Consider the following 13,668-nt stretch of genomic DNA (forward strand, 5'->3'; position numbering starts at 1 on the left):
GGCCTGCGGCGGCTGCGGGGCCGCGGGGGCCCTAGGGCAGCCGGCTCCCAGCCCCGGCCTCACCTGGGCGCGTCGTCGCACCCCCGGAGCCTCCCGGAGCCCAGGACCGGCGGAGTTGGGGAGCGAACTTCCCACGTTTGCTATGTTGCCCTTTGGAGACAAAACGAGGTACTTTATTCAGCACTCCCCGCCCCACTTTCCCTGGGGGCGCAGGGGACCCGATACTGGGTGGAGGCGCACGGGTCACACTGGCAGGAAGATGCCTCCCTGGAGATAAGACTGTGACTTTCTGTCTTTCTTTACTGTCTTGCAGTTGTATTTCTTGGGGTGTTAGATTAGGCCCTTTTAATCTGTTTTTTTCTGATGAGTTGCTGTGGATTTAATCCCTTTGAGGGTTTTTTGTTTTGACAGAGGTGATGGCTCCGGAACAGGTATTACACGCTTTTGTTTAAAGACCCAGCCCTCCTTTGAAAATCTCTTTCCCTAATCTTCAAAATCCTAAATCTGGAAGGTCAAAGGATAACCGTGAAAGGGAAGTGGTTTCTTTTTAAACAGCACTTCTCTGCGAGTTTGGTGTGAGGTACTAGGGCCCTATGGGCCGAGAATTATTGATTGCTGCCGCAGAGTCAACAATTTTCGGGGTCACCTGTTACTCCAGGCCGCAGGTCCCTCGAGCTTTCACTTCTGCATGCTTCCACCTCTGCCCACATTGAATTAGAGCTCCGGCTGAGAGAGCTGGGCTGGTTTTCCACAGTGTGTGTTGTAGGTGTTCCTTAGGCTTCTGTTAGTAACAGGTAAAGGAATAAAGTTAGTCTGTCTGGTCAGCATAAATGTCCCTCTGTTTTCCCTCTTTAAAGACGTAAATTTGGGGTGGCTTGGTGGTGGTGTTAAACTGTGATAGATAAGAACACTTCACCGGCTGACCCTACCAAAACTTTGAAAGTGTACCAGCATATTACTGGAAAATAAATCGGAGTAGCTGTTACTTTGTTTCCCCTTTACAGTTTCTCCCAAATAGCACAAGATTAAAATCGCAGGTCTTAAAATTAAAGTACTCACTGTAAAATTTAGATCATCTGAGAATCCAAAAGATTTTTTAGTTAAGGTTTTTATAGTAGAGTTGATGGCTGTTGAATACTTTGTGTCTGTGCGTGTGTGTGTGTGTGTGTGTGTGTGTGTGTGAAATGAAGTGAATAGTTGATGTGGAGTAAAGTTGGAAATCGAAAGTGTAAAATACATAAGGATAATGTAGGCCCTTAATTTTAAGAGTTGTAAAACTCTCGGAACTGTCAGCCTAAAGAATATAATCTAAGAACTTTTGTACAGCCAGAGGTTTTTTCATGAAGGAGAACCCCAGTTTGGCTTTATAGTTAGTGGCATTAACTGGAGACTTGTAAAATAAGAAGTTGACATCAGTTGACTGTAAAAATGCCAAACTACTAAGCCCAGTGTGGTTCATATTATCCTGATAAAAATTTATTGCATACATTTTAATTGTACAACTAAGCTTTTTTTAAAAAAATTGGAAATTCAACATCACTTGTTACATTTTTCTAAGTATAAAATGAGTACTGCGTGTGATTGAGGAAATCCATGAGACAGAGTATTTCTACAGAGGTATGTGAAATGTTTTAAGATTTAAAATAAATTTAGGTTCATTCAGTTTTGCCATCTGCACCGGTAGTCAGACTGCTGATAGAACTATTTGTACATCATTTAATTGTTGTCATTTGACATTTACACATGCCTCTCTGTCCTGTCCCCAGGCCAAGTGGTCTGCTTTTAATGGTAGTCTTTGAAGGAAATAAAGGTTCTGGCATTCCTAAATTCTTAAACACCTGTAAATTTCAGTTGAACTTGAAAACACCTATGCAATTATAGTATTTTGTTTCCTGTATTTATCTTGAAATACAAGCTAAGCACCTCATTAAAAGCTACAGCCTACAGTTCAAACAGGTGCTTTTTAGTAATCATGACTTGTTTGTCTGAATTTGAGGGTGTCAGCTGAACAATTCAAATATAAAGTATTGGCATAGAAGTTTACTTGAATCTAGTAAAATACGGCAGTGCGGGGAGCTCTCTCATTCTTACTGTTTGAGACAACTTGCAGGCCTGAGACACTGTGTTAACTGGGGGCTGTAATGTGCATGCATTTCCACAGGAAGCCTTCCTGGTGCTAATGCTACTTAACAGCTGTTGTTATTCTTGACAGCATATTAGAATAATGTTACCTTTCATTAATTACTAATCAGCTCTGTGATTGTGGGTGATGTTTTAGGTCATTTAGTATTGAAGAGGTGACGTATTTGACATTTTATTGCCTTGTTTTGTACCACGCAAGCTTGAGAACACTTGGCATGTAAAGGGAATAGGAGAAACTAAATGAGGGCAAGTTTTACGATAGGTTGGATCAAAGTCCATAAACAGAAGTTTTACACACTCCCGTGTAGCTTTCTGTGCAGACTTTTTCTTTGGCACCACAAAGCTGTGCTGAATGAGTTGTTTTCAGTTCCTGTGTTTAGGATTCTTTCTTTTTCCTTTGTCATTCTTTTCTGTTTTCTAAAAGCTATAGCATTTATATTTGAAAAGTATTTACATTAAACTGAGATGGTGGATATCAAATAAGTATTGTGCTCCATTCTTTAAAATTATTGGTTCTAGAATTATATGGAAATATAAACTTTTTCACAATGTTCAAACAAGTGATTTGTTAAACATATTTTGTTAGGCAGTGGCCGATACTGAAGATAATAAGACTGGGACATTGGCCCCATTGACTTTGGTGTTATTTATAATACTTTATAATGGTAATACTGGGGCAATAATGGCCCTTTTTTCTTGTATTGTTTGTAACTAGGTTCCTTATAGCCAGCCCTAAACTGCCTTTTACTGTCTTTGAAGAATGTTTGTGGGTTGAATTCTTTCTGTCTAGAGGATGCTGTAGGAGCCCTTAAATGTTGATTACCTCTGCCCTTCTAACATGAGTGTTTTCAAAGTTCTAAAGTCAGACTCATTTTATTGCCTGATTTACATGATCCTGATTCCTGATACTCTGGTGGATTGAATGAATAGCAATTAGTGCAATGGATGTTTTGAAATAAATTGATTTGCTTAGTACAGCACAAACTTAACTAAGCCTCTTGTAAAATTGAATAGTTCGTGTTTCAGTTAGTGATCTGAAGACCTACAGGCCCATATTTTCATGAGATCATGTCCACAGCACTTCAAAACTAGGAAGCATTTCGGTGTCTTGATTATACTAAGCCAAAATTCCACCTTAATAGATTGATTCTCATCTCTAGTAATATTTCTTTTAGAATATTTGAAACATTTTCCAAATTGTATAAAGTTTGTACTTTCACGCCTTATCTACCTGCAGAGAATGTATCTAAGACTCACCTCTTCTTCTAGATATGAAAATATAAATTGGTTTAGAGCTTTGCTCAAACTGCCTAGTGCTTTTTAATCATGCTCAGAAATTATTTCTTTTAAAATTAGAACAGCTAAACAGAACTGCATGGTATTTATCAGTTTATATCACAAACACTTCAGCCTAATAGTTTATTAAACCTGTAACTGGCGTGATATATATATATATATATATATATATATATATATATACACACATATATATATAGACACATACAATATATATTTTTATATTATATATTATATAAATATTTGTTTTTGTTGTTCTTGAAAATGATGGTGGAGTACAAACCCCTTTCTAGAATGTAAAGCTTTTAATGAGGACTGTAGGATAATTAAATAAAATCAATGCCTTGATTGATAGTGGAGGTAGAAAAATGACTAATTTCTGAATATAGGATGCAGACCAGTTACTGACTTTGCAGGACTTCCTGTGAAATTAGTTTAGCTGCGCAGATGCGGATTCTGCTGACTGGTGTTGCAGCTGATGAATGTGGCTTGAATGTATCTGTCCTATCAATTTCTCAAGAAAAAGCGCCCAGTGCCCATGAACTACATACCTAGGAATAAAAACCGAAGAAAATCTTTCCACATGACTCCTTCATTTATTAGTAAACTCTTATTTACAAACTTGATGTTCTCATCTTGAGTTATATATGTATTTTGCAGTGTAAGTGTTTTATTCATTTTCTCTGAATGGTAGAAATTTCTATTTATTGCAACTAAGTGTTTAAGGTAGGTAAAAATAAAAAGCTGAATCTTAAATTCCTAAGAATCATTTTGATATTCTTAAAAAGTTTCTTAAAGTCTTCTAACGATGTGTATTTCTTCATACTTCCTTTGTGTGCTGGAAAAATTTGTTCTTGATAAGCTTATGGGAGTTTTAAATTTCTGATGTTAGAGAAGTACCTTTTTATTCATATCAATCCTCCTCAAATTACTGTGGCCTTGCATGGGCCTAGTGCCTACTCTGAACCAGTCACTGAATCGAGGAAGGTAGCCTTGTCTGACTACTTTGTTCAGGCAGGTAGCCCTAGTGTGATGGAGCTTTTGGGTTGGGGTCCATCTCCAAGTGAAAATGATGTGAGCAGACCCAAAAGTTCCAGATATCTGCCATATCTAGTGTTGACTTCTTTTTATTTAATCTTAGTTGAGTGCAGAATTCTTAAAAGGAGAGTAAATCACAGTGGACATGATTCAGTCATAGTTACAACATTTATGCAACTGTAATAACAAATTTTCATTATGAACAAAATAATCAAACCACAGCCAGATGCAAATGTGCAGCATTCAGTAATCATCCCTGCAAAGTAAATATGGCCCTACCTCTCCAGTGGACAGTCAAGTGGGGTCAGCCGGCCTTTGCCACAATTGCCCTGTGATGACTCACTTCTCCCACTGGCTCTCTGAACAGTCGTTCCTATAGCACAGCAAACCAGCTTTCGGTTTTGACTTAGTGCGGAAACATATTTGCATATTAAATTTACCTCCTTTATTTTCTCATTAACACAAGCACAAACCTGCACAATAAAATTGCAGGGCATTACTTCAACCATATTTTTCTGAAGGGACTTCAGACTGAGAAATCTAGTCCAGCCTGCTGTATTTAAACTGCAAAGCAAATCAATTCACATATTTGTTGCACGGATTTCAGTAATTATGTTTTCTTTCAGATGTAGTAGGTTTTCCTTCAAGCAACATCTTTCTTACCATGGGATTACAATGCAAGAAAAGTGACAAAACATTCTGTCCCTTCCAAACCTCAAGTCAGGGGCATAAAACCATATGATGCGATTTTGCATTTTATTTATATTTGATCCCAGTAAATGTCTGAGACGTTTTTACAGCTGGAGAAATCTTGGAAATACTACATAACATTAGGCAGAGCGTTCATTTCCTTACCATGCCAGACCCAAGTGAATTACTGGGAGTAGAGATTATGGGAGGTACCGTGGAAGTTCCCCAGATCTCTTATTCTGTTTCGTAGCCTGTTACAGGCATTGAATTGTTTTTTCATCTAAGAAATGGTTCTAAAAGAGAATGCTGGTATTTGATGGTGAACCTTTTGCGGAGATGGACTGTGGTGCATTTCAAGCCATTTAAAATCTGTGGACCCCCGACATGAAATGCCAGGAGTGCCCCCAGGACCGTGAAGGCGTATCTGTTCCCACACATTTCCAAATAGCCTTCCAGGGTTCGCAGTGTTACTTGGTTGAGAGCCACAGTTCTGAAACCTTTAAAATTTATTTCTATTTATGCTACTTAACAGTCTTAGATAGGACAGAGATAGTTTTCAACTCCAGAACCACCTAAGGTAATACCTTTATGTACACTATCTATTTTCTGTAAAATAGCTGATGACATTTACCTCATAGCATTCTTCAGGAAGTTGAAGGACATACGCATATTTGCTTATCTTTCTGTAGTAGCAATATTTAGTCATTTACCATCTCTACGCTGAGAATTGTTAGCACCTGAATTATAATCACGAACTTTTATAGTCATTCTTATTCTAATAATTGTAAATTAGAGCCACAGAACAGGCTTTTATGGCCCTTAAGTGTCTTTCTCGTTTTTTTTTTTAGATGAATTTGTAGGATAGTGTGAGCAGAGTCTGTTTTGGAGTTGTGTGCATACTGGAAAGGGAACTGGAATGGGAGCTCAGACTCCAAGATTTTGTTCTCAGCTTGGCTGCTAATGAACTTTGTAACTGGCTCAAGTTAATAAGCCAGATCTATAAGGTGAGAGTTGTGAGCAGGTAAAGAATCAAGACAGAGAGCTTCACAAATAAGCTTAAAATTTTTATTCACCCTTTCAGGTTCTTACACTAGTGCATGTTTCTATTTGTTTTCCTGAGAAACCACTGTGAAGATATTGATACGTAACGCAACAACCATTGTTAATTTCCTACCACTTTGTTACTCTGTGTTGCTTGTATTGTTCTTATGCTATTTTGTAAATAGATGTCTGTTTGTTAATAGGTTTTCCTTCTTCTATTTTAAAATTAAATTTAAAAAAAAACAAGCTTAAAAATCTCCCTCAGCTCTCACAGTTCTTGATACTCACTACAAGGGCAGAGCATCAACTTTTCAAATTGAATAGTTTCATTCTTGTATTTTTCCAAATTTGAGTAGTGGGTCCACGTCAAACTATGGAAACAGCGTAAGTAAAACTGTATAAAGTAAGAATCTAAGAGTTGGAAAGAATATCCAATATTATGTTTTATGTGAGTTATTTTTGTCTTTTTCCTACAGAAAGTTTTAGCAGATTTTCATATAACCATTCTTTCCAGGCAGAATATTTAGTTCATTCTTTATAATTTGCACATTGGTGATTAAATCAGAAGTTTGACCAAAAAAGCATTGAAAAGAGAGTGAAGAGGGATAAGATTTTAGTAATAGACTTACTGACAGGAAAATGCTTTGTGTTTTATGGATTTATTCAGGGCCTGCAACTTTTTCCTCTCTTTTGTCTGAGGCACCCTGGAAATCTCTCCCAAAAGTTAAACTGCTCATTGGGTTGCGCTTGGCCATTCCTGAGCCCTCTGGGATAAGAACAGAACACGCCAGCTGTAGTCTTCAAATGGCACCTAGCAGTGTTAGCATTGTTGTATTAAGTATTAAAAGCATGCTTTGGTTTAGAATTATTAAATTATTATAAAATGTTGCTATGACTTTTTATCCTAGATAATTATTTTATATATTCTTGCATTTGTTGTTAGTTGTATCTTTATATTTGGGGGAGATCCCCAAATCAATATCTTGAAAAGAATTCATTTTTAGTGGTAAAGAAAAAATAAATTACATTCTTGCATTTTTTCAACTAAATGCGCACTTCCTAATACTTAAATAGGAATCGGAAAATTATGTCATACGTAAGTATAGTTATTGATGTGGAAAGTCCATTTCCTTTTCAGTTTTAATTTGAAAAAATTACATTGAACCAACTTTTTTTGTATAAAAGGCTTCTGTAATTTTTAAAAATTAGGCCTTAAAAGGAAGCATGGCTCCAGTTATTCTGTTTAAGCCCATGGAAAAAGTTCTCTTTATTTAAGAAAGTTAGTCAACTTAAAAAATTTACTATAGTCCATGTTCAACTGAGAATAGCTACCACGTATTAAACACTATATGTGAGTCTTAATGTTATCATTTAATATGCATTACTTTCTTTAACCTCCTTAAGAATACTGTGTGGTTAATGTCATTATCTCCAATTTCCAGAGGGAACAAATAATATATTTAATGTGCTAGGATTAGAAGTTGTCTCTGGTTGAAGTTTAATTCTGTCCCACCTAAGTCCTTAACTGGAACCACGCTATACTGAAGTTGAGTGTCAGTCTTCATGAAAGCAAAGCAAAGATTGATAGATTTAATGCTAGGAGGAATGTAGCTCAGGAGAGGTTAAAGTTTCTCTTCCAGCTTCTTAATGTGCTCACATGTTACTTAATAATGTGCCTGGAGACTTTGCCCAAGTGAGTTTAGTTTCCATGTATAATTTTAGAGTATAAAAAGTAGGAAATTTCAAATGACATCTTAAAATTGAGTGTAGGCTATTACAATTATATTTTTAGTATTAGAAAAAATACCCTAAGTACAGTATATTTTCAAAGAAATTTTATCCTTTGATATATTATTTTAGGTGAAAGTACAAGACACATTAAACTATTTGCTTCACAAGTAGGTTTCATCTAATTATATTTTTTGTTTTATTTTGTTTTGTTTGTCTTTTTGAGACAGGGTCTTGCTATGCAGTTCAGGCTGGCCTTGAGCTCACTTTGTAGCCCAGGCTGGTCTCGGAATCACAATGATCCTCCTGCCTCATCCTCCTGAGTGCTGGGGTTACAGACATGCGCCACCACACTGGCATATTTTTTAACTAATGAAGATTATTGGGTTTATATTAGAATTTTTAAAATTTTTCCTTACAAAACATTCGACATATTGAATACAAATTTTAGGACATTTCTGTCTTTCTCAAGACTCATTTTTGTAAGATGAGTGAGTAGTTTGACTAGTAGAAAATAAAGCTATTGCCTAATGGTCCCTTAAGAACACAGAGGTGTGTGTTTGTGTGTGTGTATATTCCCTTTTGCTAGCAAATCATATGTGAAATCCTGTGTGAGAACGTCCTTCCCTATATTCCGTCAACGAGGTTTGCAGTTAGTGTTTCTATTTAATACTTTCAGCTAATAGACATTTGGAAGGAGCTATGAGCTGTCTAGATTAGTGAGAAGTTTCTAAAACACAGTGTAAATTGCGGTTTTCTTTCCTGTGATACAATTATAATCAGTGAAAATGAGCAATTGGAAAGGGGCAGAAGTTTGGATGACTCACAAAGTATGTGTGACTTTTCATTGTTTTATTATTAGAATAAAAACCAATTTTTTAGAATATTGAAACCAATTTATAAATTGTTTAGAGAATATGAGATGAAGCATACTCCATCTGCATACTGACACCTACCTAAAAATCCACTGCAAAATGTTATTAGCTTGGCAGTATTTATTTAATCACTAATTTCATTGATTCTATCATGTTAAGAATGCATCACTTTTCATGCACTTACGAGAAATGTGGGCTATGGGGTATGCAGTGTTTTATCTCTGCCATATACGTAACTTTGCTAAAATAAAGCTGCTCCTAAAAAAGCATTGTCAAAATTGATGACAACTCGACTTTAAGCTTCCTGTCCCCTAGAATTCCTTTGCCCTCTTCTTGATCGGTCAAGGATTCACCGCTCTGCGTACTGAAGACCCAGAATATGTGACGTGAGCACACAGCAGCTGCCGGAGCCAGACTACTGCATGAACTCCTGAGTTTTCCCCTGTTCTCGGTCTCCGTTGCAGCGTCATCTTTAAGGACACTGCTTGTTGGTGCTGTGAAGAAGCCTCGTGCAATCAAAATGCTTTAGACAGACTCTTAGTGAAGCTGATTTTTATTAAATCATTATTGCATAAGCAATTTGAGCTACAAGCGTCTTCCCTAAAGTAGACTATTGGGATGGTATATTTCTGATTGGATTCATTGTTTGAAACATTGGGGATTTAAAATACAAATCCCTTTTATGACAAAGACTTGTGGCCTAGTTTTGACAACTTCCATTTGGCTTTACTTCCTGTCATCTGACTAGTATGGATCATTTGGGTCCTTGAGTGGGAAAGAGTTCCTTAGATTTGGATGAGATGTTCAACATCAGGATCTTGTCATTGATTATAAATTCTTGTCATCAGTTTTCATGGCCTTTCCCTCTGCCCAGACTTTCTTTCAAGCATCTAAGATCTGTTGTCTTTCATTAGCAACCTTGTAAAAGTTAAATCAACTGGAAGACTTAAAGCATCTGCGGAGCGTTTAGTGAGGTCATACATGGTTACACATGGAAGTTAGACACTAAATTATTAGTGCTTGTAGCAAAGAGTAAAAACACTTCAGTGGAACTTTTTTCTGTTGCATTCTTTTTTGCTTAGATGGCTATAGTGTAATTTAAACTCTTAAAAACTTAGAGGGATTTGGTAAAGAATGACATCCTGAATGCTCTGCTTCAGCCAAGCACCTTGTACCACTGGGAACATGAGGAAGAAATGAATGACCATTTCTCCTTACCCAAGCCCTCCCTTCATCTCCATTGGATGGGCACTAAGCATTAGGAGATAGCACAATCTTACATATACTGCTCTTATTCTCTTCTACATCCTCTGCAAGAATTTGATTTTAGCTTCTAAGGAGATTTTGAAATGCTTCTACATACACTTTATAATTTGACTTGTACATCAGCCGTTCTGAGAGTAAAAGAGTCAGGAGGTTTTTTCCTCTGCTTGACAAGGAGGAAGTTGAGGGGCAGACAGAGGGCATGCGAGTTGTCTGACCCAAGAGTCACCTCCTCCTTGGCCTGTTGATAATGTAAGCTGTTGTGCGGTCTTAATGACCTGCTAATACTGCAGCCCGTTGTTACTGTGGAAGAACTTGATTTCCACAGAAAACGAGCCGCAGGGAAGTTTTGATTGGTTCAACATCACATCTGTGTAGTGTTGTAGCTGGAACTCAATTATCCTCTGCTTGCTAGCATGGTATTCTTGAACTAATGCCCTGCTAAAGACAGCAACTTATACTTTATAAAGAGGTCAGGACTAATAGCATTTTACCTTTTTATCCAGGATGAAACTGAAACTCAAAGGGAGAAACTTGCTTGGCACTAGTTATACATCTCATTAATAACAAATGCTGAAATGAGAACCCAGAACTCACAGTTGAAAACAGCCCCTCAGAGCTTTTCAATCCCAACAATCATTAGCAACTAATTACTATGCAATTAAAGATAAAGACTTGCAACCCCTTCCCACCCCACTGGAATATATTATATGGTATGGTTTTGAAAATAAAGTAAAAGAGCTTGATTTAAGGAGGAATTGTATGCTCTAGTTTTGCCATAAACTATTAAATTAAGAACTTTCAAAAAGACAAATTATCATATGCAGGATCATAGTGTGCTGTCCTTTGAACTCTTACAGTAGTACAATTAGTAATTCCAGAGCCTGGAACTCACTGGTGTTTTGCATAGAACTTTGGTATCAATTCACCAACAATTTCAGTTAAGAAAAAAACAATATAGAATGACAGGAGTTGCCAGACGAAATACAGGACACCCAGTTACTTTTGAGTTTCAGATTTTATTTTTAATAAACAATTATTCGGGCTGGGGATTTAGCTCAGCGGCAAAAGCGCCTGCCTGGCAAGCGCAAGGTCGTGGGTTCGGTTCCTGGTACCGGAGAAAAACCAAAAAAAAAAAAAAAAAAAAAAAAAAAAACAATTATTCATAGTTTACCTAAAACTTGCGTTTGGCCAGTGTTCTGTATTTTTATTTGCTAAATCTGGCTACCTTTAGAATGTCTCTTCCATCAAACGCATTCATTATACATTCCTTTCAGGGCATTGGTTTCAATATATAAAGCATGACCTGTTTCTAAAGAAACACACATAATGGGATGCAGTTAATTTTTTTAAAGATACTATTCTCAAAAGTCTTTGTTCTTTGAATATTTTAAGATGGTGTTTTTACATCAGTGCTATAGTGTGCCATTCTTTGTGATCTGATACAAAGGATTGAATTAAAGAATGGGTTGTTGTAAGTGATCTTACGCTTTATGCCTTGTCTGGTTGAATTGGATTTTCTGGTGGTTCTTCATGACAACTATCAACCTTCCTGGAACTTCTGTACTCTTGTGGGCCATAGTAACTTGAATAGAAAACCTGGATTAGATTTCTGGTTTTGGCATTGAATAGTAGAATGGGTTTGAGTCAGCCAGTTAAGTTAGCTCCATAATTTAGAAAGTAGGGTCATTAATGTTTGCTTCAATAAATTTAGACAAAATGATGCTTTCTTTCAGTATCAGTTGGTAATTATTTTTCAGAATTCCAAGCATCAAGGAAAAGAATGGAAAATAGAGATCCTACCTCAGGCTATAGAAGGGATCAATCAGAACTACCAGCCAGATTTCTTGATTCCCATCTGCTACTTTATACCTTTATGTCATACATGTTCACATGAACCCAGCAGTTTGTGCATGCTAAGCACACACCACTACCTCTAAGTTACACTTGAGCCCCTGTAGAGATTATTTATACCATCACTTTTTATTATCAGCCTGATGTCCATTATATAAATAAATGTGCTATGATGATAGTCCACTTTCTATGGTGGCGTTGGGTTGCAGCTTATCTTTGTTATAGCAGACAGTCCCAGAGTAAATTTGCTTGTACCTCTTTTGCCACATGTATGCAGTCTCTGGAACAAAAGACAGATGCATTTTAAAATTTGTTAGATACTGCTTCCTTGACACCCAAAGAGGTGGTATCGATTTTTTCCTATAGCTGAGAACTTAAGAGAATGACTATGGCCCTACACTGAAGATACGTTTATTGGCTTGCAGGCATCCTAGCCTTCCTCCTCAGATACCTAACTATCTGCATGTTCTGTTCTGTAGAGAAATGGTCAATGCATGGTTTGCTGAGAGAGTTCACACCATCCCTGTGTGCAAGGAAGGTGCCCGAGGCCACACCGAGCCTTGCTCCTGCCCTTCGCAGCAGAGCCCTCGGGCAGACACCAGCGCCCCTGGAACACCAACCAGGAAAATCTCTGCCTCAGAATTTGACCGCCCCCTCAGACCCATCGTTGTCAAGGATTCTGAGGGAACTGTGAGCTTCCTTTCTGACTCAGAAAAGAAGGAACAGATGCCTCTAACCCCCCCACAGTTTGACAATGGTGAAGGGGACCAGTGCTCAAGACTCTTGGAATTAGTGAAAGATATTTCTAGTCATTTGGATGTCACAGCTTTATGTCACAAAATTTTCTTGCATATCCATGGACTCATTGCCGCTGACCGCTACTCCCTGTTTCTTGTCTGTGAGGACAGTTCCAACGATAAGTTTCTTATCAGCCGCCTCTTTGATGTTGCTGAAGGTTCAACACTGGAAGAAGCTTCCAATAACTGTATCCGTCTGGAGTGGAACAAAGGCATTGTGGGACATGTGGCAGCGTTTGGTGAGCCCCTGAACATAAAAGATGCGTATGAGGTAAGTAGGGACTCGAGGCAGGAGGTAGGGAGGAGAATGTGGCTGGAACATTGCACCACAACTGTGAATGGAGGGGATGTTTGAGGCACAGTGTAATAAATTTCATGTGCATTTAAAAATTACATGTATGGTAAGAAGTTTTTCATCTTCTAAATTCCAGAGTGTCTTCTCAGGTGGTTCAATCAAGCATAGGAAACTGAGGGAAATCTTACTGCATTTGTTTACTTAATCACAATGTAAGATAATTTCACAGAGATTCTAAAATGACAGGCCCCAAAACTGTCAAAAGAACAAACCAACCCTTAATTGTTTTTCATTCATTCCTTTACTCAGAAGTTATCTTCCTTCAGTAAATCATATTCATTCATCCTCATGGATGCCAAAGTCTGATTTTCTTTCAACCCATCTTTTCTGTCCTTTGCTTTTTAAACAAATAAACTTATGGGTGTCTCTTTTTTTAAAAAAATGGAAATTTTTGAGCTGAAATACTTCTGCTGATACTTCTGCTGTAGCAACAGCTATGCTCAGGACTTTAATTATTAGTTAAAGATTACACTCTTTCAGTTCTTCAAGTTTCTCTTTTAAAATAATCCCTATTATTATTAGAACTGGAACTGTTAAACAAAGAATCTTAATGAAATGATACTTGGTTTGCTTGTGAGGTAGTTTCTTC

At 37.4% G+C, this 13,668-nt stretch overlaps 1 protein-coding gene across 2 annotated transcripts in view; it reads left to right on the forward strand.

Moving 5' to 3' along the window:
• Window positions 1-13,668, forward strand: part of Pde5a (phosphodiesterase 5A, cGMP-specific) — a 119,221-nt gene that overhangs the window by 1,594 nt on the left and 103,959 nt on the right. For both annotated transcript variants that reach the window (XM_005386794.2, XM_005386796.2), the window contains exon 2: window positions 12,407-12,995. In XM_005386794.2, coding sequence (XP_005386851.1) covers window positions 12,407-12,995 — 589 coding nt within the window. The remainder of the gene's footprint in view (window positions 1-12,406; window positions 12,996-13,668) is intronic.

The sequence above is a fragment of the Chinchilla lanigera genome, unplaced genomic scaffold, assembly GCF_000276665.1.
Source record: "Chinchilla lanigera isolate Chin_1 unplaced genomic scaffold, ChiLan1.0 scaffold00027, whole genome shotgun sequence".
Lineage (NCBI taxonomy): Eukaryota > Metazoa > Chordata > Mammalia > Rodentia > Chinchillidae > Chinchilla > Chinchilla lanigera.